Below are 23,312 nucleotides of genomic sequence, written 5' to 3' on the forward strand. Positions count from 1 at the left end.
CGTAAGTGCCAATGGGGGGGTTTCTGGTAAATACACCTTTTTTCCATTATTCATTACAACTGAAATCAACTTCAACAACTTACTTTTCTTTTGATTTTCAAGTCATATATAGAAAGACAGAAACACAAATACCAACACACAATAGTATTGAAAGAGGGAGCCATCTTCATACATTTCCCAGTTTTTTGATTTTGTTAAGCTTTACTCTTTTAGATTTAGAATACGTCCTACACAGAATTAGATTATTATATAGAGTAGAAGTCCGCTATAGCGAGTACAGTATATAGTGAGAACTCTGTTGTAATGACAGTTTTATTCTGTCCCTTGAAAATTCCTATATTAAACTGTGTTCTATCCTTTGGTTATTGTGGGAGCCCAATCACTGATGCATCCGTTATTATGAGCGATTAAGCTTGCATTATATTTCTGTTATCTATATTTATCCACTCCAGCGATTATATTGAATGCGATCGATTAATCATCTTTGGTATAGTTTTCTCGCTATGTGCACTAAGACGCTCTCTCGTCGACAATTGAACTCGAAGATGATGTTGGAGTCGATTAGTAATGCCCGTTGACTGAGAAGTTCTGTAAACACAATTCAAAATGAAAGTAAAATAAGTTTCCGTAATAAGTGCATAAATAATGTGGCCGATAGCATTAGTTAACTCATTAAAAAAAAAAGGCTGAAGTAAACAACTGCTTAATTTTAATGCTATGTTCTGAAATTATGTAAAAATGTGATAAGCCTCAAAATACAGTGCAGAATGGGTGACTAATTTCAGAGGTTAGTTCATTCAATAAAACCTTGTTAGAATGTTTCTGCAGCTGACAAGGAAAAAGAATGTGTTAAGCGAGAAAACATACTGTTGAATTCACTAATAAAAACTATCCAACAATTATATATGCAAACACTTGATATGATTTTTTTTCCCCTTGATATGCATGCATTTTGCGTCATGTATGTACGGGTTCAGTGAAATATAAATGTTATCTACCATTTTTAAAGCTGAGATGAGAGTATTAAAAGGTGTGAAAAAGAAGAGAAAACAAATATGAAAACCTGCAGATTATTAAAAAACAGCAGTGTATTAAAAGGTGTGCAAAAAACCAGACAAAAACTAACCCCATGGTACTACAGCCTTGTAGGACCTTGGCCTACCAAGTGACCGCTGCTCAGCCCGAAGACCTGCAGATTACGAGGTGTAGTGTGGTCAGCACGACCAATCCTCTCGGCCGTTATTGTTGGCTTTCTAGACCAGGGCCGCTGTCTCACCATCAGATGGCTCCTCATTGTAATCACGTAGTGTAATGTGGGGAGGGTAAAACGCCCTATTAATAATAATAATAATAATAATAAGGTTTAGATGGACTCCAATCCCAACTCAGATGGGAATTTCTGCTAGTAGTAAAAATTCCTTACAATAATTCATTACAGTTGGCACCACAGAAATAACGAGGTTTAGCACTTAAGTGTAATAGGGGTTATACTCACATTTTTTCTTTTTTTTTTAAATTATGTAACTGCATGAAAGGAAATTAGGAACAAAGCAGTGGAAGCAATAGCTGGGAATACCAAGGAGAAAGTTTAAGGTTAACGTTGGGTCAAACAAGGAGCGCAATAAGTAAATGTTGCACAGGGATTCATGTTAGGCTCAGACATAGGATTGCCAAGGGAAGATAAGAGAGCACGATAGCTTTGACACAGAAATCTGTTTGAAAAACAATACTAAATTTTACAAAATTTTACAAGAAAATCTATTGACATTTACCATGTAGCCGTGGAAAAGAAAGGAATTCATACAAATATTGTTTCTTCTCAAACATACATACATTGTATAGAAAAGACAAATAAAAGGGGAGGAAGGGAATAAAGGAGATAGATACATGCCCAAAAGCAAATTAACAAGCTAACCAGAAATACCAAAAAATTTACACAAATTTAAATTCCAGACCGAAGAAAACGTTAGAAGTTCATTGGTTACACATGTTGAAGATTACACACCTCGAGAATGAGAATACAAGTTTTCTGATGCCAAGGAATACCCGGAAAGTGATTTTGACTGCGAATTTAAACCATGATGACATCTGAAGCAGGTGAACCCAGTCTCACTTAATCATGAATGGTTCAAATCAAAGTAACGGGGAAAAAAGTGTATCGATCAAGACCAGGATTGATGAACAAATAGTTTATGTTCACAGTTGAAGAGGGCATGAGAAGTAATAGATGCCAGACACACACACCTCAGAAAGCTTAAAACATCACGCACCAGGCGTAGATCGGTGAAGAATAATAAAGTCTTTGCTAGGAAATGGCATGCTTCCCATTAACCACTAGGTGACTACCAGTGTTCATATTACAGCTTTAAAAGATGTCAGTCATACCTCCTGTCCATGTCCAGCATTCCGCAACGAGAAGAAGGTAAATTATATACACTGCTCCATAAGAGAAAAATAAAGCTGTCATAGTTCCACCCTCTACCCAGGCTTGAAGTCCATCTCAATTGGGTATGAGCGAAGCCACGAATATATACCATGGTGCAGAGGGGGAGGAATTAGGAGAGGAAGGACTAGCACTTTCTAGAAAGTAGTGGGCATTACGGCAGTGGGCATGCGCCAGTAGAAACAGCTGTCCAACTACGTAACATGTGACGTCATCGGGATATCCGCTGACATGCAGAACATTAGTTGACAGTCGGCGGCTGATGCGATGGTAGAGAAGATGAAAGTTGTGTGTGTGCGGCGCTTTTCCATTTCTCTGAGATATATCGGCTATGAAATGAGTCCATTACAGTAGGCTGAGTGGACCTCGAACCAGCCCTCAGTTCCAGGTAAAAATCCCTGCCCTGGCCGGGAATCGAACCTGGGGCCTCCGGGTAAGAGGGAGGCATGCTACCCCTACACCACAGGGCCAGCTAAAACACCAGACAACAAATATAAAAACATTTGCACTGAGGCCTATAGAAGTATTGGTGCATTATTGCAGAACACACACTCTTTCTAAACCAAATGTCAGCTGAAGCCTTATATTTCGGACCAGTTAGCTATTAACGTCTTTTCTAGTCCCACTGTTTTGCCATAAGGTGCGAGTTTCAACATACGCACCACTGTTGAAAGATACAGTTGCCTGTCCTCTTCCTGGGTTTTAATTTTGTCTTCATTAGTCAGCAATTTCACGACTTTTTCAGTATCCTTAACCATGACAAGACAAATATGCACCACGTTAGTCAGTTTCACACAGTTATGTCCCTGATCCATATATATGCTATTATGCAACAAATATTTGCTACTATTGACTGTCTCACTCAACACAGAATACATTTCTAACCTCTGAAAAGAATGCAAAATACAAACACAAAAAAGGCTTACTGGGTTATTCAGCAACATCTTTGAAAACCAGAGAGCAAAAGTGAACTTTCCTGAAGCTAATGGCTTCCCAAAGGTGTAATTTACCCTATAAAGGTTAGGAATTCAAGGCCATTCCCTGTTTTTGCACAACTTTCCTCAATCTGCCTCCTATGGCAAGGACTTTAATCTGGTCGGAAATCACATTCCTTTCACAAGGGATGACAAAGGGCGTGTTCAAGGGCTAGGAAAATGTGATCATACTAAGCGGTAATAGTGAAAATTTGTGATGTGATAAGTGACATATTATTATATAGATTTAATAAGATGTGAATTGGAACTTGAATTTATGATGTGCTAAGTGAGATATTGTCTTAATGAGGAACACACTAACAAAGGTTCACTGTATTTTCTCATGTCTGTTTAAATTCCGGAAAGACTATTGCCGTGTAAATTCATCATTATTCTACTGGTGCTTGAGATAAGTTTTCATGATGTGTATGAGGTTTAGTTAGGTTAGGTGATGCTGTTTGAATAAGAAACCTGAAACATTTGTCACAGAAGCTAATGGAGTGATACTACTACAAATTTTCAGAATGAAACTGAACATACATGTTCACATCAAAATAACTAATGAGTAAACCATAGTATGCAAAAATGCAAAACACAAGTTTTGAACAAATTGATTGCCATTGCATACCAATTTTAATGTGTGTGAGGTTTTTACCAGACTTTTGTAATTAATTAAAAAAAAAAAAAGGCTGTAACGACAATCCACTATGGCGAGTACATTTTTCGCCGTTATGAATTCTCACTATAACGGATTTCTGCAAAAAGGAAAAAAAGGCTATAATGACAGTCCGCTATGGCGAGTACATTTTTCGCCATTATGAATTCTCACTATAACGGATTTCTACTGTATGTAAAATACAAGAAGGGGTGTGATTAGCTCAGTGGCTTAGCTACTGGCTTCTTCCCACCTGGATGGCTGAGGTACAAATCCTGGTCGATCCTGGATTGGGATTTTCGTCTCAAACATTACATGGCATCAGGAAGGATATCCGGCTTTAAATCCTTGGCCAATACCAAAAAAGAGCATGGGTGGCTTCAGTGACCCCAGAAATAACCAAGATAAGGTGAAGAAAATATCACATAGGGTTTCCCCTACAAGAGAATTATTAAGTTGGTCCTCCTTTGATTATTCAAAATTGTAGTAAATGTATAAGGTTGGTATATGAATGTTGTAAATGTAATCCATTGCTTATGCTTTGCTTTCAATGTTGCTTATGGTGGAGGAGCTTAAGTGGGTTGTTGTTGTTATTGTTGTTATTGTTGTTATTGTTGACATTGTCATGTATACATTTTAAAATTTCTTCCCCTCTCCAGAAATGTACAAAATATGAGCCCACATTTGGCAGTTCCAGATGAATAAAGAAAATTTGTGTTTATTCTCATTTTATTGGTGGTCATTTACCATAAGGTATCATAAATGTACCTTTTGAAGGTAATGAAGAGGAAAATAGTAAAATTATAATAAAAACAAGTAATAAATTGTTTTAGCTGTAGAAAGGATTAGTAATCTCCTTTTGCTGTCAGTAATGCTCTACTTAACCATGCATACTGCTGGTACTGGTAACATATTAATGCACCAAATACATTTTCTAAACTAAACCCTTTTTACATGTATTCACTGAAATGAAAATACTACTTCAAAAATTAATTTTGTGTATTGTATATGATAGCTGTGCTGTGCTGTTGGAGAGAACAAGAAGTGTCATTTTGCAGTTTGTAATGAAGGAGTAATTTGAGCTAGTACTGTATATCATTGTAAAATATCCATTATTACAACTAATGTGGATGCTTGAAGTGGTTTTTTCCGAAGTAAAGGGTTGTAATACTTTTTGCAGTGCAAGTGTGATTACTTCACTAGTTAATTGTGTAATAATAAGAATGGGTAATAATGGCATATGGCCTCTGGAGAAGCCTGGTGCGGGTCTTTTCTCGTGGACGGCCTATTAGGCGACCTGCATGTCTGTGAAGAAGAGGTCCCTACCTAGGATGATTTCTAATGCTGAATACGTCACACGCACCCAGCCCCTGAGCCATTGGAATTAACCGGTTAAGGTTAAAATCCCTGTCCCAGCCGGGAATCAAACCCGGGACCCTCTGGACCAAAGGCCAGCACTTTAACCATTTAGCCATGGAGCCGGACATAAGAAGAGGTGATGTTTGGTTTTAAGTGTGAAGAAATCAAATTTCTTATATGAATTTAAGCTTTTCAGGAATACTACACATCTCCAAATGTGGATAGTCCTAAACATGCAACCTGCAGTAATGGTATCTCACAAATAACTGTGTAAAATATTTCAGTGTACACCAACCACATCTAATAACTGCCATTCAGTTCTCCATTATTTACCATTTTGACATAAGACTGTAGCTTAATTAAGGGCACGGTCGCTTCCTTCCCACTCCTAGCCATTTCCTATCTCATTGTCAGCATAAGACCTATCATAAGTTATGATTTTCATTTCCATGTTGACGTATAACTTATATAATATGAATTAATTGAGGGATGTTCCACCATTCAACACAATATATAATATTTATTAAGTGAAAACTGGTATAGATTCCCTTGGAATCATCATCAGTTCACAGTAAATAAATAAATCAAAGGATCTTAACAACAATCAACATGAAATCTGCCTTTAAATATATTTACAATGGTTGACATTGGTTATATGACACAAAACACATTAATATTAACCATTAATTAATTTCAGACCTAATCCTACCTACAAATTAGTGCAATTCATCGAAAAATTCCTCAAATTCCTGCACACTGACTCACTTCCTATAACATACTAGCAAGTGGCACTCCATGTAATGCTCTACTTAACCACCCATACTGCTGGTACTGGTAACATATTAATGCACCAAGTACATTTTCTAAACTAATACTTTTTTTTACATATATTCAATGAAACCTTGCAACTTATCACGTGACAGCCCTTCACAACATAGGTACATGTTCGCAAACTGAGAAGCATGTGTCTTACAATGTTTGCATTCTGCTTTCTTGTAAAATACTTTGCTTCAATCGAAAGCGACTTTCAGTCTATTAGGTCGTGTTACGTACATTTAGTACGTGTTGAAGAGATGGCCAACCAGACACCAGTGGGATCCGAATCCACAACAATCAATGTGGTCGTGAAAATTCAATATTCATTTACTTAGCCTCACATTACAAAACTATGTCTGTAGGTATATTAAGTAAAGGAGAATCAAACATTGGAAAAAAATTATGTATTTTTATCTGCCTTATCAGAAGGTTTGCTTATAAGCACCAAATTGGATGCTGATTTCAAAATTAGACATTTGGTGTTGATAAGCCTAAGATCACCACCTTTGTTTAGTATTGTGTACAGTCAGGAGAGGGAAAAAAAGAGGCCAGTTATGCCAATAATAAGACATTTAAATGACTAGGTCATTTGTGACTGACGCGTGATGACTGCTACACCAAATATGGTCAGCCTATAGAAACATAAGAAAACCATGTCTGAATTAAAGACAAGCAATTGGCTCCAACACTGAACTAGCAAAGGGACAGATAAGATTATTCTCATCTTTTGTAAAAATGACAGTTGGCCTGAAAATCAACTGTTAATTCTCATGTTACTGTAATATGTTTCATTAAATTCAACCACATTTTAGAAAATATAATTAAATTTACCTTCAAGCCTATATAATATTCTATACAATATATATATATATATATTAGCAGTGTTGATGAGTTGCAGCAACAAAATACCATCAGCTATTTGGAGAAAAATATAGAAAGTATTCTGTTTCAGAGTATATATAGTAAATGTACACTAGTGTCCAAAAGTTAAGCATAAGTTACAAGTAAGTAGGGCAACAGGAAATAGACCGCAAATCGCACGACATATGCACCTACCAACCTTACGCGTTCGCTCTGTATAGGAAAGGAGTGTTCCCTGCTTTGACTAGCGGTGTAACCACAAGGTAAACACAGCCAGTGCCTGCGCCCCATATTCCCTCAGTCATGTTTGCCCTGTTATAGTGTGTAGAGTGTAGCCTCGTCGTGAACGTGACAACATAAGGGCACAACGACACCATTTGGACCCCATTATGCAGGGTAGAATACTTGGCCACCTGGAAGCAAGCCAGACACAGACTGAAGTCGCCGTATCCTTGAATATGCTACAAAGTGTCATTTCCAGGCTTTGGAGATGATTTCGAGACACAGGAGATGTTAGTCATAGGCCAGTACCAGGTCGACCAAGGGTAACCACCCCACAGCAGGACCGATATCTGGCCTTAACAGCCCAACAAAATCGGAGTGCACCTGCAAAACAATTGTCGGCGGAGCTTGCAGCCGTCTCAGGGGTTGCCGTTTCCCAGCAAACTGTGTATGTGTGTATATATATCCCCGAAAACCGAAAAAGTAGTTAATGGGATGTAAAGCCAACAATCTGTGTATCGGAGGCTCAGAACAGCAGGACTGTTTGCCCGACGTCCAGTGGTGTGCGTTCCGCTCACTCCAGCACAGAGACGGGCACATTTACTGTGGAGCCGTCAACATCGAAACTGGACCATGAATGAATGGAGGCATGTGCTCTTCACAGATGAATCCCGCTTCAGTTTTCAGAACAATTCCTGTTGCGCATTAATCTGGAGAGAACCGGGTATTACAAGTAATAAGGGTAGCCAATATAACCACAGGAACATCGTGGAACGGGACCAGTATGGTGGTGGTGGCATCATATGTGGGGCGGCATCATGTTGAATGGCCGTACGGACCTGCACATCTTCATGGGTGGTCCGAGGAACGCTGTTAACGCTCGGAGAAGGGATGAAGTACTGAGACCACATGTTCGAGTCTTCAGAGGTGTGGTTGGTCCAGACTTCCTCTTAATGGACGATAATGCCCGACCGCACGGCGCTGCTCTGATGGATGAATTTCTGGCTGGGGAAGACATTCATTGCATGGACTGGCCAGCGAGGTCTGCGGATCTGAATCCTATAGAATATGCCTGGGATGCATTGGGGAGGTGAATTGCATCCCGTCAGCTCCACCAAGGACCCTCCAAGACCTTCGCATTGCCCTTTCAGAGAAATGGGATTGACTGCCACAAGAGCACTTGGACCATCTGATAGAGAGCATGCCACGTCACTGCGAAGCATGTGTGGCCGTTAGGGGTAACCATACACCCTATTAATGGTATATTTTGTTGTGGAAGACATTGCAAAGTTTTGTTAGTTGTTGTCAAAGGTGTACCTTAGCTAACAGAACCTTTCTGACACTGTTGTTTTGGACAAGTTATGTGACATATGGTGTGTGAGTCAGCTTCCGTTTGTTCAGTAATCCGTCTGACATTCCTATCAGGCGGTATGGCCTCGTTTAATGATTATGCTTAACTTTTGGACACTAGTGTATACGTTATTTTGGAACAAGAAACTAAACAGCATAGGTGAGAGAGATTTATTAAAGAAAACATTTAAGAGGATAGACACTTAAACCAATTTCTGCAAAGCTGCTTTCGGCTAAATTTAACAAGGTAGTAGCATCACTTTCAGTTTTACTGAGTATGACTAGGTCATTTTCAAAAGCAAATGAGGATAAAACATAGCCATAATGTTGGCATATGTCGTGCTCAGTGAGAGTTTGTATTACAGTGTTGATTGCTAAATTAAACAGGAATGGTGAGATAGGGGACCCTGAGCTAGGCCACACTTAATTTCAATGTGTTTTGAACTGTGTTCTTTGTAAGAAATGCTTCAATTAGTGTACATATTGGAGGAATTTTGGATTGTCGGAGAGTTGTGCTCATGCCCGATACAGTCAAATGCTTTCATGATGTCTAAATAGATGATGCAACAATTCTTTTTGTTATGTTTCGCATCCTGGAAGCAACCATTCATGAGGGAGGCATTCACATGAGCAAGTTTTCAGGACATGTTCGATCGGATCCATATTGATGGAAAATGGTTTTACATGACCGAAGAAACAGGCAAGTTTTACCTTGCAACAGAAGAACCTGATCCACATCAAACTTCTCAGAATAAACACTTCATTACGAAACTGTGTTTCTAGCAGCAGTGGCACACCCCGTCTTGGTACAGTACATAACCAGTACTTTGATGGTAAAATTGGGCTATTTCCATTCATCGCCCAGGAGCCAGCAAAATGAAATAGCAAAAATAGGCACAGGGGGACAGTGGTAACAAAACCTATCCATGATTGATCTCTTACACAGCACGAATACATAAAAATGCTCATCGAGAAAGTTCTTCGTGCTATCAAGTCAAAATGGCCTTCATGGACATCATCAAAACCTGTCTATATACAACAGGATAATGCAAAACCATGCATTGATTCTTCTGATCCTGAGTTTATAGCTGCACTACTAATACTGGTCTAACCATATGTTTGTATTGTCAGCCTCCAAATAGCCCAGACCTGAATGTTCTCAATCTCAGCTTCTTCAATGCATTACAGTCTCTCCTCAATGTTATACAGTCTCTCCAACATCAAGAGGACCCATCCACAGTAAATGAGCTTGTTACTGCTGTGTTAAAAGCTTTCGAGGACCTTTCTGCTGAGACACCGAACAGTGTTTTCCTGACAAGTCATGATTGAATGCATGAAGGTTCACGGAAAGAACTGCTACAAACTGCCTCATATGGGGAAACAGAGAAGGCAACTACAGGCATGCTTTCCTCTAGTTCTACAGTATAACTCCGACACTGCCATTTCAGCTCATGCTGTCTTAGACAGTGTTGAGTGAGCAGGTGCAGTTGTTAGTAAACTCAATAGCTTTGGCTTGTAGTGTTTTATTAGTGCTCTAAGTATATTCCTTTCAGTATTGTGTATTGTCAGTAAATTACTTGCTAAAAAAATAATGCAACTATTAGTTTGGGACAGAGGAAGTATTCTACATTTAAGTACATTATTGGTACATTAGGAACATAATTTGATTGTATTGATGTATTAAAAGAGACTCTCTCATTCCTAGGAGAAAATCCTTACTTTATGTCGTGCATTTTCTTAAAAGAAAAATAGATCTTTACTTAAAATGAATTCCCTATGAAGCAAAAGAATTATGAAGAATTGACATATTTTTCCATGAAAAATGTAGATATAACTCCACAAGTTAATTTAGTTTTATTTGTTTTAAGTTTTTAAAGTACCCTTGTGGGATCATATGTGAACATGTGAGCATTACTTTCTTGGAAAGTTAAAAAGGCTAGAAAATCTCAACATCATCATGAATCACACTACCTTGAGGTGATAAATCTATCTTAAGTTATTAAATAGAGTATTTGAGTTAATTACATCTGTAACTAATAATGGTAAGGGATATTATATAATTTCAATGAGGCTTTTCATATGTGTAATGTGGTGACTGTATGTAGTTTATGACCTTAACAGAGAGACATATTTCACTAGGTGCAGAAAGAAAGATGAAGGGTTGGAAAACTTAAAATGTTAATATGATCTTAATGGAGATTTTCTTTATGTCTGGACATCGCATTTTCTTTAGCTGCCTATTAATATTGTTTTGTTCTCCCGTCTTATTCTAGGAGAGTGTTGAGAGAGTGCAGGGTTTACTACGTATGGCTACTCTTCAACAAGATGATGCAGCAGAACGGGCTTCCCGAACTCCTGCTGCTCATCGTTCAAATATGGCCCTGGATGCTCAGCAGCAAGATGGACGTTCCCCAGGTACACCAAGTTCATCTGCTGCATCGAGACCTTTGCCTTCTGAAGATAAGGAGCGACTTAGAAAGTTGGAAGAGATGAAGAGAAAACAGGAGCTGGAATTGGAGGAGAGGAAACGAAAGGTGAGGCTTTCATTTGAAACTGATCATTTCTTTCAACTTATTAAGTTTTGGGTACCTCAGACTAACATTTACCCTTGCTCCATCTGTCAGTGGTGGTATTAACAAAGACGAGCACCATTGGTATAAAAATTTGTTCATTGCCTATGAAACTGATTTATAAGTACAAGCCAGTATTTTAACTGTTTTGTCATTTTTATTCCAGGATGAGGAAATAAAACAGAAGATTCATACTCAGCAATTGCAACAACAACAACAACAACAGCAGCAGCAGCAGCAGAATCAACAGAACCACCTTGGGGCTCAAAATCCTTCATCACCTCCTCATTCTCAGAGTAATCCCCCCTCGTCCATCCTGTCATCACGGCAGGGAAGCCTTAACATAGGTAGCCCATCCAGTAACCAGTTTAGCACACCTCCAACTTCTAAGTCCATGGATCCCAGCCATTTACGTTTGGAAAATCTCGTCATCAATGGACCAGCATCTCCACCTCATCATGGAACCTACCAGGGCTCCAATCATCAGCAGTACAATGGTTACCTCTCATCACAGTCAACCAATTCTAACAATAGTGGACCAAATAATACAAACAATTATTTTCAACATGAACACCCAAAAACTGTAAATAATTATTTCCAACATCAAGAACTTAGTGTTAAATCACCATTGTCTCCAGGTTCTCAGAGTGGAGCTCAGAGGTTAGATTCACTTCTTCATATGAGTGGGCCACAATCAAATACTGGTAATGATCGTAATGCAAACTCTGGACCACCACAGCCACCTGAACGAGGATCCTCATTCACTGTTATGTCACAGACTCAAAGTGTCTTGAGGAACTCGACAGCTAACATTTCAACATTAGGCTTAGAAAGAGGTAATGTCTCTAATAATAGGGGATCTGAAAGTAGTCATCAGTCTGGTTCTACTGCAACAATCAAGAGAGTCTCATTTCATGACCCTAATGCCAACCAGCCTCCTCCACCGCCTACAAGTCAGCCACCAGCTCTGGAGAGGATACGAGAAGATCCAAATGTAAGTATGCAGTTGAGCTTGCATTGGGAGTACCATTAAATAATACTGTATAGAAATGTAGTTATGAAGTGCTATCTTAGGAATATAAATGACTGAAAAATATAGTTTAGCTACTAAGACAGGAACACAGCCCTGCAATGTGGGGACTAAAATGTGAACCGACCAAATGAGCTGAGGCAATAACAGAATTTTCAATGGCATTTAGATGATAGGACTGATTACTTGGAAAGTTACCAATGTCGGAACTGCGTATGTGTATTTGAAGTACCTGAAACTTCAGGCAAAGGCACTGACAAGTGCGTTCAGAAGATTGCCACTCGGGATAGCGAGCCTTCCTCTTACAAGTAGGTCCCGGGTTTGATTCCGAGCCAGTCACTAATTTTTACCTCAATAAGAGGGCTAATTTGATTTCTACTCAGCCTATGTTAGAATAATATAGGAGTTATCTTATCTAGAAAGGAATAATGGCTGAGAGGTTTCATCACACTGACCTCATGCAACCTTATAATGTGCAGGCCTTTGGACTAAGCAGTGGTTGCTTGGTAGGCCAAGGTCCATCAGAGCAGTAGGGCTGTGGGCTGCTTTTTAATTTTAATATTTTGGTAAGATAGGTCAAGCAGCTGTGTTGGTTTGGTGTTAAGTTTTGTTTTCAGGGTTGTTGGAGTGAATCCTTGCAGTTGGTTTAGAGAGACTTGTGAGTAGATTCACTGGCATGTGAAAGGTTTCTGTAGGGTAAAATTCCAACTTCCTAACATATAAAAAAAAAAAATAGACATCAGTTGAAGGGCCTTAAATACATAAACCAACAAACCCATTACACATACAGCCCATTTAGGGCCTTGGCCTGCTAAGGTGACTGCTGCCCAGTCAGATGGTTTGTAGATGTTAGCATGCCATTTGGTTAGTATGATGACATGCTCAACCTATTACCTGGTTTGCACGACCAAGATATTAAACACACAGCCTTATTATTATTATCAAGCAAAAAATAAAAATAATGTACAAACTGTTGTTTCCTCTTTGAGAATCCTTTTTTATTCTGCCTTTGTGGAGAAGCCTAGAATTTTATTGTAGTGTAATAACTTGTTCCCCATGAAAATATGTGCGAAGATGTCCAAATGAGCGGAGTGATTCTCTTGTAGGACAGTGATTTTATATTAACAGAAAGTGTGACATTGCTTTGTATGAGTCCTTGTTATGGTCTTAGCATTTGTCTTTGCAATCTCTAAGTAAGTAGAGTAGGATTGAGGATTATTTATTTATTTTTTAGCTTATGGTACAAGTTAAGCTGCGCACAAATTGAGTAACATTGTAAAAGCAACAAGTAATTTACAAACCAGAATAAATATAAAAAGTCAAAGTAAAATATAAAGTAGAAATTGAGAGAGATATGTACAATACAGAAAAAAAAAAAGAAAGAAAAGTACAAAAAAACAGAAATGATGTCAAATATAAGTAAATACATACTCTAAATTAACAAATGATAAGAAAAAATGGCCGAATTGGCCATGCAGTTCGGGTTGCGCAGCTGTGAGCTTGCATCTGGGAGATAGTGGGTTCAAATCCCACTGTCGGCAGCCCTGAAGATGGTTTTCCATGGTTTCCCCATTTTCACACCAGGCAAATGCTGGGGCTGTATCTTAATTAAGGCTATGGCCGCTTCCTTCCCATTCCTAGGCCTTTCCTATCCCAATGTCGCCATAAGACCTATCTGTGTCGGTGCAACGTAAAGCAAGTTGGAAAAAAAAAAAAAAAGTAAAACAAAAACTAAACTAAGATGCCAAGTTGTTACAGCCATTGAATAGACATTGTTGAAGCTGTCAGGAGGTCGTCGGTAGTTCCGCAGAAGGCTCTATGTGGGCAACTGAAGATTATAAGAGATCCCTGAAATCTGTTGTGTTAATTGGCATGTAATATGGAGATTAATAGAACCTGTCTTACTATATCCAATCTAATAGAAAAGAGTTATTTGTTTTCCGAATTACATAATGTGAGGTTCTTGATCACTATGATGTAAGTCCCTAAAATGGAGCAATTAATTCCTTGGCAGACACTGAAACTTACAGCAGGGGAAATTAAATTTTCATCATGTTCTTGAACACATTGGATAGTATTCTCAGCAGAGAGAATTGATGTTTTCTTGCCTTCTTTTCAGCACTTCATCAGTGAGGCAGAGACACTCCTGGCATCTCCAAAGAGTCCAGATGGAGGACCATTCCCTAGTAATACTCCAGGAGTGATTGGTGCACAGGAGGTGTACAAGTAAGTCACTCTGATCATAATACAGTATAGCAATGATTATCCTCCATTATTCAACTTGCATTTGTAGAATATGTCCTTAAATACACCCTTGTAAGTGGGATGAGTATTATTGCTACCATTAGCAACAACAGTAAGAACACAGGCCTGCAATGGAAATTTGTCTGAAGAGTTGAAGTTGATTATAACAGATTTTGATATGTCAAATTTGGTAAAAATAATTATGAATGAAGCAAAATTTTAATTTTACTGATTTAATGTGTTTTATACATATGGATTAAGATTTCTTATTCACAGATCATATAAGTTACTACAATAAAACCTGCCAGGGAAGTGGTGAACGGTTAATTATAAAAACCTGGATAATCCATACTATTCATTTTAATGAACTTTAAAGTACATAAAATACATACCGTATAACCTTAAAATGCAGTGCATTAAACCCTCTTTAAAACCAAAATGTAGTCAAAGCTACAACAATACATACTAAATATTCACCTAAATTACCAGCAGACCATAAATAATTTATCTAGTATCATTTAAGCTGCTTTAAAAAATCCGTTACTTTTTTTGCACTCTCCTACAACTTATTTTCCTCTTTATGTCCATTCTGAACTTTCTAATTACAAGAAAGTCTGAAAAATCCGTATCGTCCTCTTGTTCCAAGAATTCCATTAATATTTCAGCCGACTCCAGTGTGGTCTGAAGTGGTACGCAATTGTTTGTGACGCACACTTCTTCCCCTTCCTCCTCACTTTCACTCATCACTTCGTCACTTCACAGCTGACTGCCAATTTCCGGTTCGCGCTTTTATTTACTATTTCATTGTCAGTTAAAATGTGATGCCCAGGCAATACCTCATCAGTATGAAGCCATTCCTCAATGTTACTTTCATCCACTTCTCCAAAATGAATGTTACTTTCAGTAGTCTTCAGGATGTCTTTGATCACCAATCCCTCATTTTCATCTTCATCAATGAACCCATGAAAATCGTTGACGAGGTCTTCGACATCAACATACAATTTTCTCCACAATCGAGTGATGTTCTGAGCGGTTACTAGATCCCATGATTTCTCTGGGCAAGATAAAGCGGTTCTTTAAGATTGAGTTTTTTCCAGAACTCAACCATCGACGTTTCTTCGGAAAGTAAGAGGCCTAGCAATTCCCGCTTATAATGCACCTTAAAGGTTGCGATGATGCCTTGGTCCATCGGCTGAATTAATGAAGTTACATTAGGTGGCAAATAGGAAAAAAAAAAAGTTTCCATCCTCTGATTTCAACTCTGTATCAACAGGGTGAGAAGGTGCATTATCAAGAAAAAGGACAGATTTTAATGGCAAGCATTTAGACGCCAAGAAATCTCGAACCCGCGGAACGAACTTATTATGGAACCACGTCCTGAAAATATTGCGTGTCATCCATGCAGATTTGTTATGACAATAATCCACTGGGAAATATTTCATCACTGTTCCTTTGAAAGAACACAGATTTTTTGCTTTACCAACAACAGCTAATTCTAATTTATGGTCGCCACTAGCGTTCGCACTGCACACGATGGTAACGCACTCTTTACTAGATTTGTGACTGAGAGCTGATTTCTCTTCAGCAGCTGCTAGTGTTTTACTGGGTAAGCACTTCCAGTAAAGTCCAGTTTCATCAGCATTTCACACTTGACTTGGAACGAAATTGTATCTCTCAGTTATGCGCTTAAACTCGTATCTTAAGTTTTCTGCTGCACTGCTGTCACCACTTAGTTTTTCTTCTTCGATGTTTAATTCTCGAATGCCATGTCTGTCCTTAAATCTCTGTAGCCAACCATTGGATGCTGGTGAAGACCCTGAGAGCCCCATCTTTTCGTGAAAAATTTGTGCCTGCCTTGTTATCATAGGACCACTAATAGGTACACATTCGCCTCTCTTTTGCTGAAACCAACTTCATTGATGAAGATGAAAATGAGGGATTGGTGATCAAAGACATCCTGAAGACTACTGAAAGTAACATTCATTTTGGAGAAGTGGATGAAAGTAACATTGAGGAATGGCTTCATACTGATGAGGTATTGCCTGGGCATCCAGTTCTTTTAAAGATGATGCTTTCATTGTTTTTCTTTTAGCGAGTCCATGCAAACTGTCAGAACTCGCCGCAAACTGCAACACTTTGTCTTTATTCTTCAATAGGTCCCATACTTGTTGTCACACCCACACCGAACTCTGACTAAATTTGAGACTAGTTCACCTTTCTTTAATCGTTAGATTATATTAACTTTATTTTGTATGGTTAAAACTACACAGTTTCTTTTTACTACAGATTTTGATCTCAGCATTTCTCGGCTGTTAGAAATGAAAATGAATGTTCAACTTTATCAGTCACTCTCACATTTCCTTACTTTGCACTACAGTACAGAATGTAGCCTGTCTACTAATAGCAGAGGTTGACTATGACGGACCGCTAGGCTGGTTTCTGATTCCTGTGCATTGTGAAATATTTACGATGCAGTAGCCTGTGGTGAAAATATTTAACCTTGACAGAGAACGACATGAAAGATCTACGTACGGTACTCGGAGATGTTACACGCTGCCAAATAAGTTGTAGGTATCATTCTGAAGTAGAAATGACTACGCTCTGTGGGCTGGGAGAGGGCACATTACAGTACATTATTTGTCAACAATGGAATGGATAATAAAGTTTGTGACTGTTGAATTTGAATAGCATCCCTCTTCTTTTGTAACAGTTAAAAGTTAAATAATTTTACACAACATAAAATTACGTAGTAAAAAAATGTATGAAGTCATGTCTCCAATGCCAATTGCCGGTCTATGCACGTGTACGTACAGTAGTTACTGTATGTTATGATCGTGGACTCAGGAGTCGGAGAGTCGATGTACAGTCGCTCCAAAACAGAATACTATATCAAGATACCTTGACATCAAGAGCCGGGCTGAGTGGCTCAGACGGTTGAGGCGATTGCCTTGTGAGCCCAACTTGGCAGGTTCGATCCTAGCTCAGTCCGGTGGTATTTGAAAGTGCTCAAATATGTCAGCCTCGTGTCGGTAGATTTACTGGCACGTAAAAGAACTTCTGCGAGACAAAATTTTGGCACCTCACCGTCTCTGAAAACTGTCAATGTGGTTAGTGGGACGTAAAACCAATAACATTATTATTATTATCATCATCATCATCATCATCATCATCATTGACACCAAGAGTACGCTCATTCAGTTTTGGAGCGACTGTACATTGCTTTTAAATTTTATTTTATTTTGGGTGGGGGGGGCAACAGATAATATACAGAACAGTTAATCGAGTTAATCAAGGTTTTACTGTATATCACTGAATTAGTGCAAGAGAACTTGATATGACCTGATAGTTTTGCAGAATACTTTTATATTCTAATTTCCACTATCTTATATATCCTGGGAAATGAAATGTTATTTGCACACTTTGAGCAGCCCTCCTCATTCTGCTTTCCCAACAATTAAAGAATTGTGACTTGGCATACTGCGTTGTTGCTTTCACACACAACTGTGTTGATTTATCCATTTAAACCAAACCCCATGGCACAACAGCCCCAAAGGGTGATGGCCTACCAAGCGACCACTGTTCAGCCGGAAGGCCTGCAGATTACGAGAGAAAGCAGGAAAAAAAAAAAAAAGCATTTCCTGGGTTTATGAAGGTAATCATGTGATAGGAATGGTTTTCTGCTGTGATTTGATGCATAACAGAAGGAATAAGTGCGCACAGGAGGCCAAGTGACTGACAACTAGACACCTAAAAATAAATGGCCTATTTCTCATGAACTAATAATTGTACCATTAACTTAGGATTTGTGCTAAATGAGTCTTTGAACTACTGTCTCAAACTTTTTAGCACAGAGTTTCTGAAGTAACCACAACACTAGTTATCATTGCATCCTGAAACAACCCTTGCAAGAAGTTTTTTGTCATCCTGTCTCAAAAATGTGACATGTCTCTTCTTCATTACTATTAGCAAAATATAAAATCAGTCATGGTAAACTGCTTTCTTTTGAATCTCTTCTGTAAACATTAAAAGTTAATCTGAGCTATGTTGTAATTTAAATGGTCACTGAGGGGATCATACCTTGAATTAAATCCTGTTAACCTCTTGGTGTTAATTTCTTCTTCATTCAGATCATAACATACATACATACATACATACATACATACATACATACATACATACATACATACATACATACATACATTATCATTATAGACTGTTATGCCTTTCAGCGTTCAGTCTGCAAGCCTCTGAGAATTTACTAAACGTCACCACAATCCTCGATTTGCAACTAGTGTTATGGCTTAATTTAGTTCTATACCTCTTATCTTTAAATCGTTAGAAACCGAGTCTAACCATCGTCGTCTTGGTCTCCCTCTACTTCTCTTACCCTCCATAACAGAGTCCATTATTCTCCTAGGTAACCTGTCCTCCTCCATTCGCCTCACATGACCCCACCACCGAAGCCGGTTTATACGACAAGCTTCATCCATCAAGTTCATTCCTAAATTAGCCTTTATCTCATCATGCCGAGTATACCCTCCTGCCATTGTTCCCACCTGTTTGTACCAGCAATCATTCTTGCTACTTTCAAGTCTGTTACTTCTAACTTATGAATAAGATATCCTGAGTCCACCCAACTTTCGCTCCCGTAAAGCAAAGTTGTTCTGAAAATAGACCGATGTAAAGATAGTTTCGTCTGGTTGACTTCCTTCTTACAGAATACTGCTGATCGCAACTGCGAGCTCACTGCATTAGCTTTACTACACCTTGATTCAATCTCACTTACTATATTACCATCCTGGGAGAACACACAACCTAAATACTTGAAATTATCGACCTGTTCTAGCTTTGTATCACCAATCTGACATTCAGTTCTGTTGAATGTCTTACCTACTGACATCAGTTTAGTCTTCGAGAGGCTAATTTTCATACCATACTCATTGCACCTATTTTCAAGTTCCAAGATATTAGACTGCAGGCTTTCGGCACAGTCTGCCATTAAGACCAAGTCGTCAGCATAGGCCAAACTGTTTACTACATTTCCACCTAACTGAATCCCTTCCTGCCATTTTATACCTTTCAGCAGATGATCCATGTAAACTACGAACAGCAAAGGTGAAAGATTACAGCCTTGTCTAACCCCTGTAAGTACCCTGAACCAAGAACTCATTCTACCATCAATTCTCACTGAAGCCCAATTGTCAACATAAATGCCTTTGATTTATTTTAATAATCTACCTTTAATTCCATAGTGCCCCAGTATAGTGAACATCTTTTCCCTCGGTACCCTGTCATATGCTTTCTGTAGATCTACGAAATATAAACACAACTGCCTATTCCTCTCGTAGCATTTTTCAATTACCTGGCGCATACTGAAAATCTGATCCTGACAGCCTCTCTGTGGTCTGAAACCACACTGGTTTTCATCCAACTTCCTCTCAACGACTGATCGCACCCTACCTTCCAAGATGCCAGTGAATACTTTGCCCGGTATACTAATCAATGAGATACCTCTATAGTTGTTGCAATCCTTCCTGTTCCCTTGCTTATAGATAGGTGCAATTACTGCTTTTGTCCAATCTGAAGGTACCTTACCAATACTCCATGCTAATTTTACTACTCTATGAAGCCATTTCATCCCTGCCTTCCCACTATACTTCACCATTTCAGGTCTAATTTCATCTATTACTGCTGCCTTATGACAATGGAGTTTATTTACCATCCTTTCCACTTCCTCAAGCATAATTTCACCAACATAATTTTCCTCCTCCCCATGAGCTTGGCTGTTTGCAACACCACCATGATGATTTCCTTTTACATTGAGAAGATGTTCAAAATTTTCCCTCCACCTCTCCAGTGATTCCCTGGGATCTATTATGAGTTCACCTGAATTACTCAAAACACTGTTCATTTCCTTTTTCCCTCCCTTCCTAAGATTCTTTATTACTGTCCAGAAAGGTTTCCCTGCTGCTTGACCTAGCCTTTCCAGGTTATTACCAAAATCTTCCCATGACTTCTTTTTGGATTCAACAGCTATTTGTTTCACTCTGTTTCTTTCATCTATGTACAAATCCCTGTCTGCCTCGGCCCTTGTTTGGAGCCATTTCTGATAAACCTTCTTTTCATGTTTACAGGCTGCTCTCACTTCATCATTCCACCAAGATGTTCGCCTTTTCCCGTCTTTACACACAGTTGTTCGTAGGCATTCCCTTGCTGTTTCTACTACAGCATCCCTGTATGCCACCCATTCACTTTCTATATCCTGAACCTGCTTACCGTCTACTGTTCGAAACTTCTCACTAATCATATCTATGTACTTCTGTCTAATTTCTTCATCCTGGAGATTTTCTACTCGTATTCGTTTGCAGACAGATTTCACCTTCTCTACCCTAGGCTTAGAGATACTTAGTTCACTACAGATCAGATAGTGGTCTGTATCATCAAAAAACCCGCAAAAAACTCGTACATTCCTAACAGATTTCCTGAATTCAAAGTCTGTTAACCCTATAATGCCTGGCGTGACAAATTTGTCACACGACTTTCAGATGCTATCAGAAGCTATAATTAAGGGCCTTATTTTTTGGTGAAATAAAACTGTTGATTTCGGTAGGTATTTCTTGAAATAAATTGTCATACTGATCGATGTTTCTTGTGAAATATTCCTTATGGTATGGGGTAAATCTAACTAATTTTGTGATTAGGGGTTTTAAAGTGAACACTTGTAATGTATTAAATTGTTATTAAACCTTAGAACAACCAAATATACAACATGTTATAGAAATAAATACCGGTAGGCCTATATAAATCACTGAAACCTCGAAACGAAGTTAGGCGGAAGTTAGGAATTTATACATAGCCTACACTTTTTTGCCGGTCATGTGGTGTAGGGGTTGCGTGCCTGCCTCTCGCCAGGAGGCCCCGGGTTCGATTCGCGGCCAGGTCAGGGATTTTTCTCTCAACCTGAGGGCTGGTTCGAGGTCCACTCAGCCTACCTGATTAGAAATGGGAAGCTATCTGATGGTGAGATGGCGGCCCCGGTCTCGAAAGTCCAGAATAACGGCTGAGAGGATGCGTCGTGCTGACCACACGACCCCTCGTAATCTGCAGGCCTTCAGGCTGAGCAGCGGTCACTGGGCAGGTCAAGGCCCTTTCAGGGCGTTAAGTGCCGTGGGGTTTCGTTTGGTTCTACACGTTTTTACATTTTGAATGACTTGTCTCCAAAGTAAAAACTACGCATGGTTTCAACATTATCAGGATTCAGAGTTGTGCGACAGTCAGAAAGTATATTTTTGTAAACAAAGCAGCCCCTTTCACTGACCACATTAGACGTCGGAAACCATAATGCTTGCGAACGCTTGGTGCAAATTTACTGTGGTCTTCTATCGAACCTCCTAAAACTTCACTAACAATCTCTTCTTTCTTCTCTTCTATCAGACGTGCTTTCACTGCATTTTGCAAAGCCATATATCCCTGGAGAATATTTATGGATAGGCTGGTGCTGCCCAGCCGGGGATGAGTAACTCAAACAGTTAAGGCGTTGGCTTTCTGAGCCCAAGTTGGTAGGTTCAATCCTGGCTCAGTCCGGTGCTCAAATACGTCAGCCCCGTGTTACTAGTTTTATTGGCGCGTAAAGAACTACTGTGGGACAACATTCCGACATCTCGGCGTCTCCAAAAACCGTAAAAGTAGTTAGTGGGACGTAAAAACAATAACATTATTACAACTCAACCAGGCGATTTTTTATATTTTTTTTATTTTTTTAAATTTTTTTTTTGCTTTACGTCGCACCGGCACAGATATGTCTTACGGCGACGATAGAATAGGAAAGGCCTTAATGAAGGTACAGCCCCGGCATTTGCCTGGTGTGAAAATGGGAAATCACAGAAAACCATCTTCAGGGCTGCCGACAGTGGGGCTCAAACCCACTATCTCCCGATTACTGGATACTGGCCGCACTTAAGCGACTGCAGCTATCGAGCTCGGTGTGATTGATTTACAATAGGCCTACTAATATCGTCATATTTTATAATAAAGTCGGTATTATTTATCTTTCCTTTTATATTCATCCATGTCCTCATGCCAGGATTATCCAGTTTTTCTATAGAAATGCTGGTTTATATGAATGCTTTTGTTGTGTCTATTACAAATTGCTCTCTACCACTTTTCAACTCCTTTGCAATGTATAAAGTATTGCCGATTGTTATTTGCCGCATAAAATCATGTTCATTTGCTTCATTCTTCTTCTTTTTGTGTGTTTCTGATTCTCTACAGTATTTATCGCACGTATCTCTTCGTTTTCACGTAATGCAAACATTACAGTATTTACACATTAGAATATTTCTTGCAGCATCAAATACATAGAAGGCCTCACTGTTGTATTCCTCGGCCCTCGGAAAAACTGTTGTGACTTTAGTTTTCAGCATTTTTGTACTTAAATGCTGGACATTTGCTGATAAAGTTTCATAAGTGGCGAACTCTCACTCCGAAAGAGTATAATGACCACTGCTGTATCTATAACCGATCTTGCTACGAACACAACACTATTTGCTGTAATCGATAACAGATATCGATTTTTAATGATTGCCTTAGAGATCGCGGAACTGAATACACATACCTCCGATACACAGGGGACAGGGCTCATCGCTTTGTGTGCATTTGTGTAGAGAATATACAGCGCTATCAATCAACTGAGAAGGAAACTACTATAGTCAAGTTCTCAGAAGCATTTAAACGTTTATTGGAGATCTTTTCCGATACGATTTCGCATTTTTCATACCAAGTGGGGTAT

The 23,312-nt window shown here is 38.9% G+C and overlaps 1 protein-coding gene across 1 annotated transcript in view; it reads left to right on the top strand.

Moving 5' to 3' along the window:
* Positions 1-23,312, top strand: part of cno (adherens junction formation factor afadin) — a 1,322,290-nt gene that overhangs the window by 1,292,381 nt on the left and 6,597 nt on the right. Inside the window, exons 29-31 of the mRNA XM_067134851.2 lie at positions 10,954-11,214; positions 11,417-12,244; positions 14,400-14,506. Of these exons, the coding sequence (XP_066990952.2) occupies positions 10,954-11,214; positions 11,417-12,244; positions 14,400-14,506 (1,196 nt within the window). The remainder of the gene's footprint in view (positions 1-10,953; positions 11,215-11,416; positions 12,245-14,399; positions 14,507-23,312) is intronic.

The sequence above is a fragment of the Anabrus simplex genome, chromosome 1, assembly GCF_040414725.1.
Source record: "Anabrus simplex isolate iqAnaSimp1 chromosome 1, ASM4041472v1, whole genome shotgun sequence".
Classification (NCBI taxonomy): Eukaryota; Metazoa; Arthropoda; class Insecta; order Orthoptera; family Tettigoniidae; genus Anabrus; species Anabrus simplex.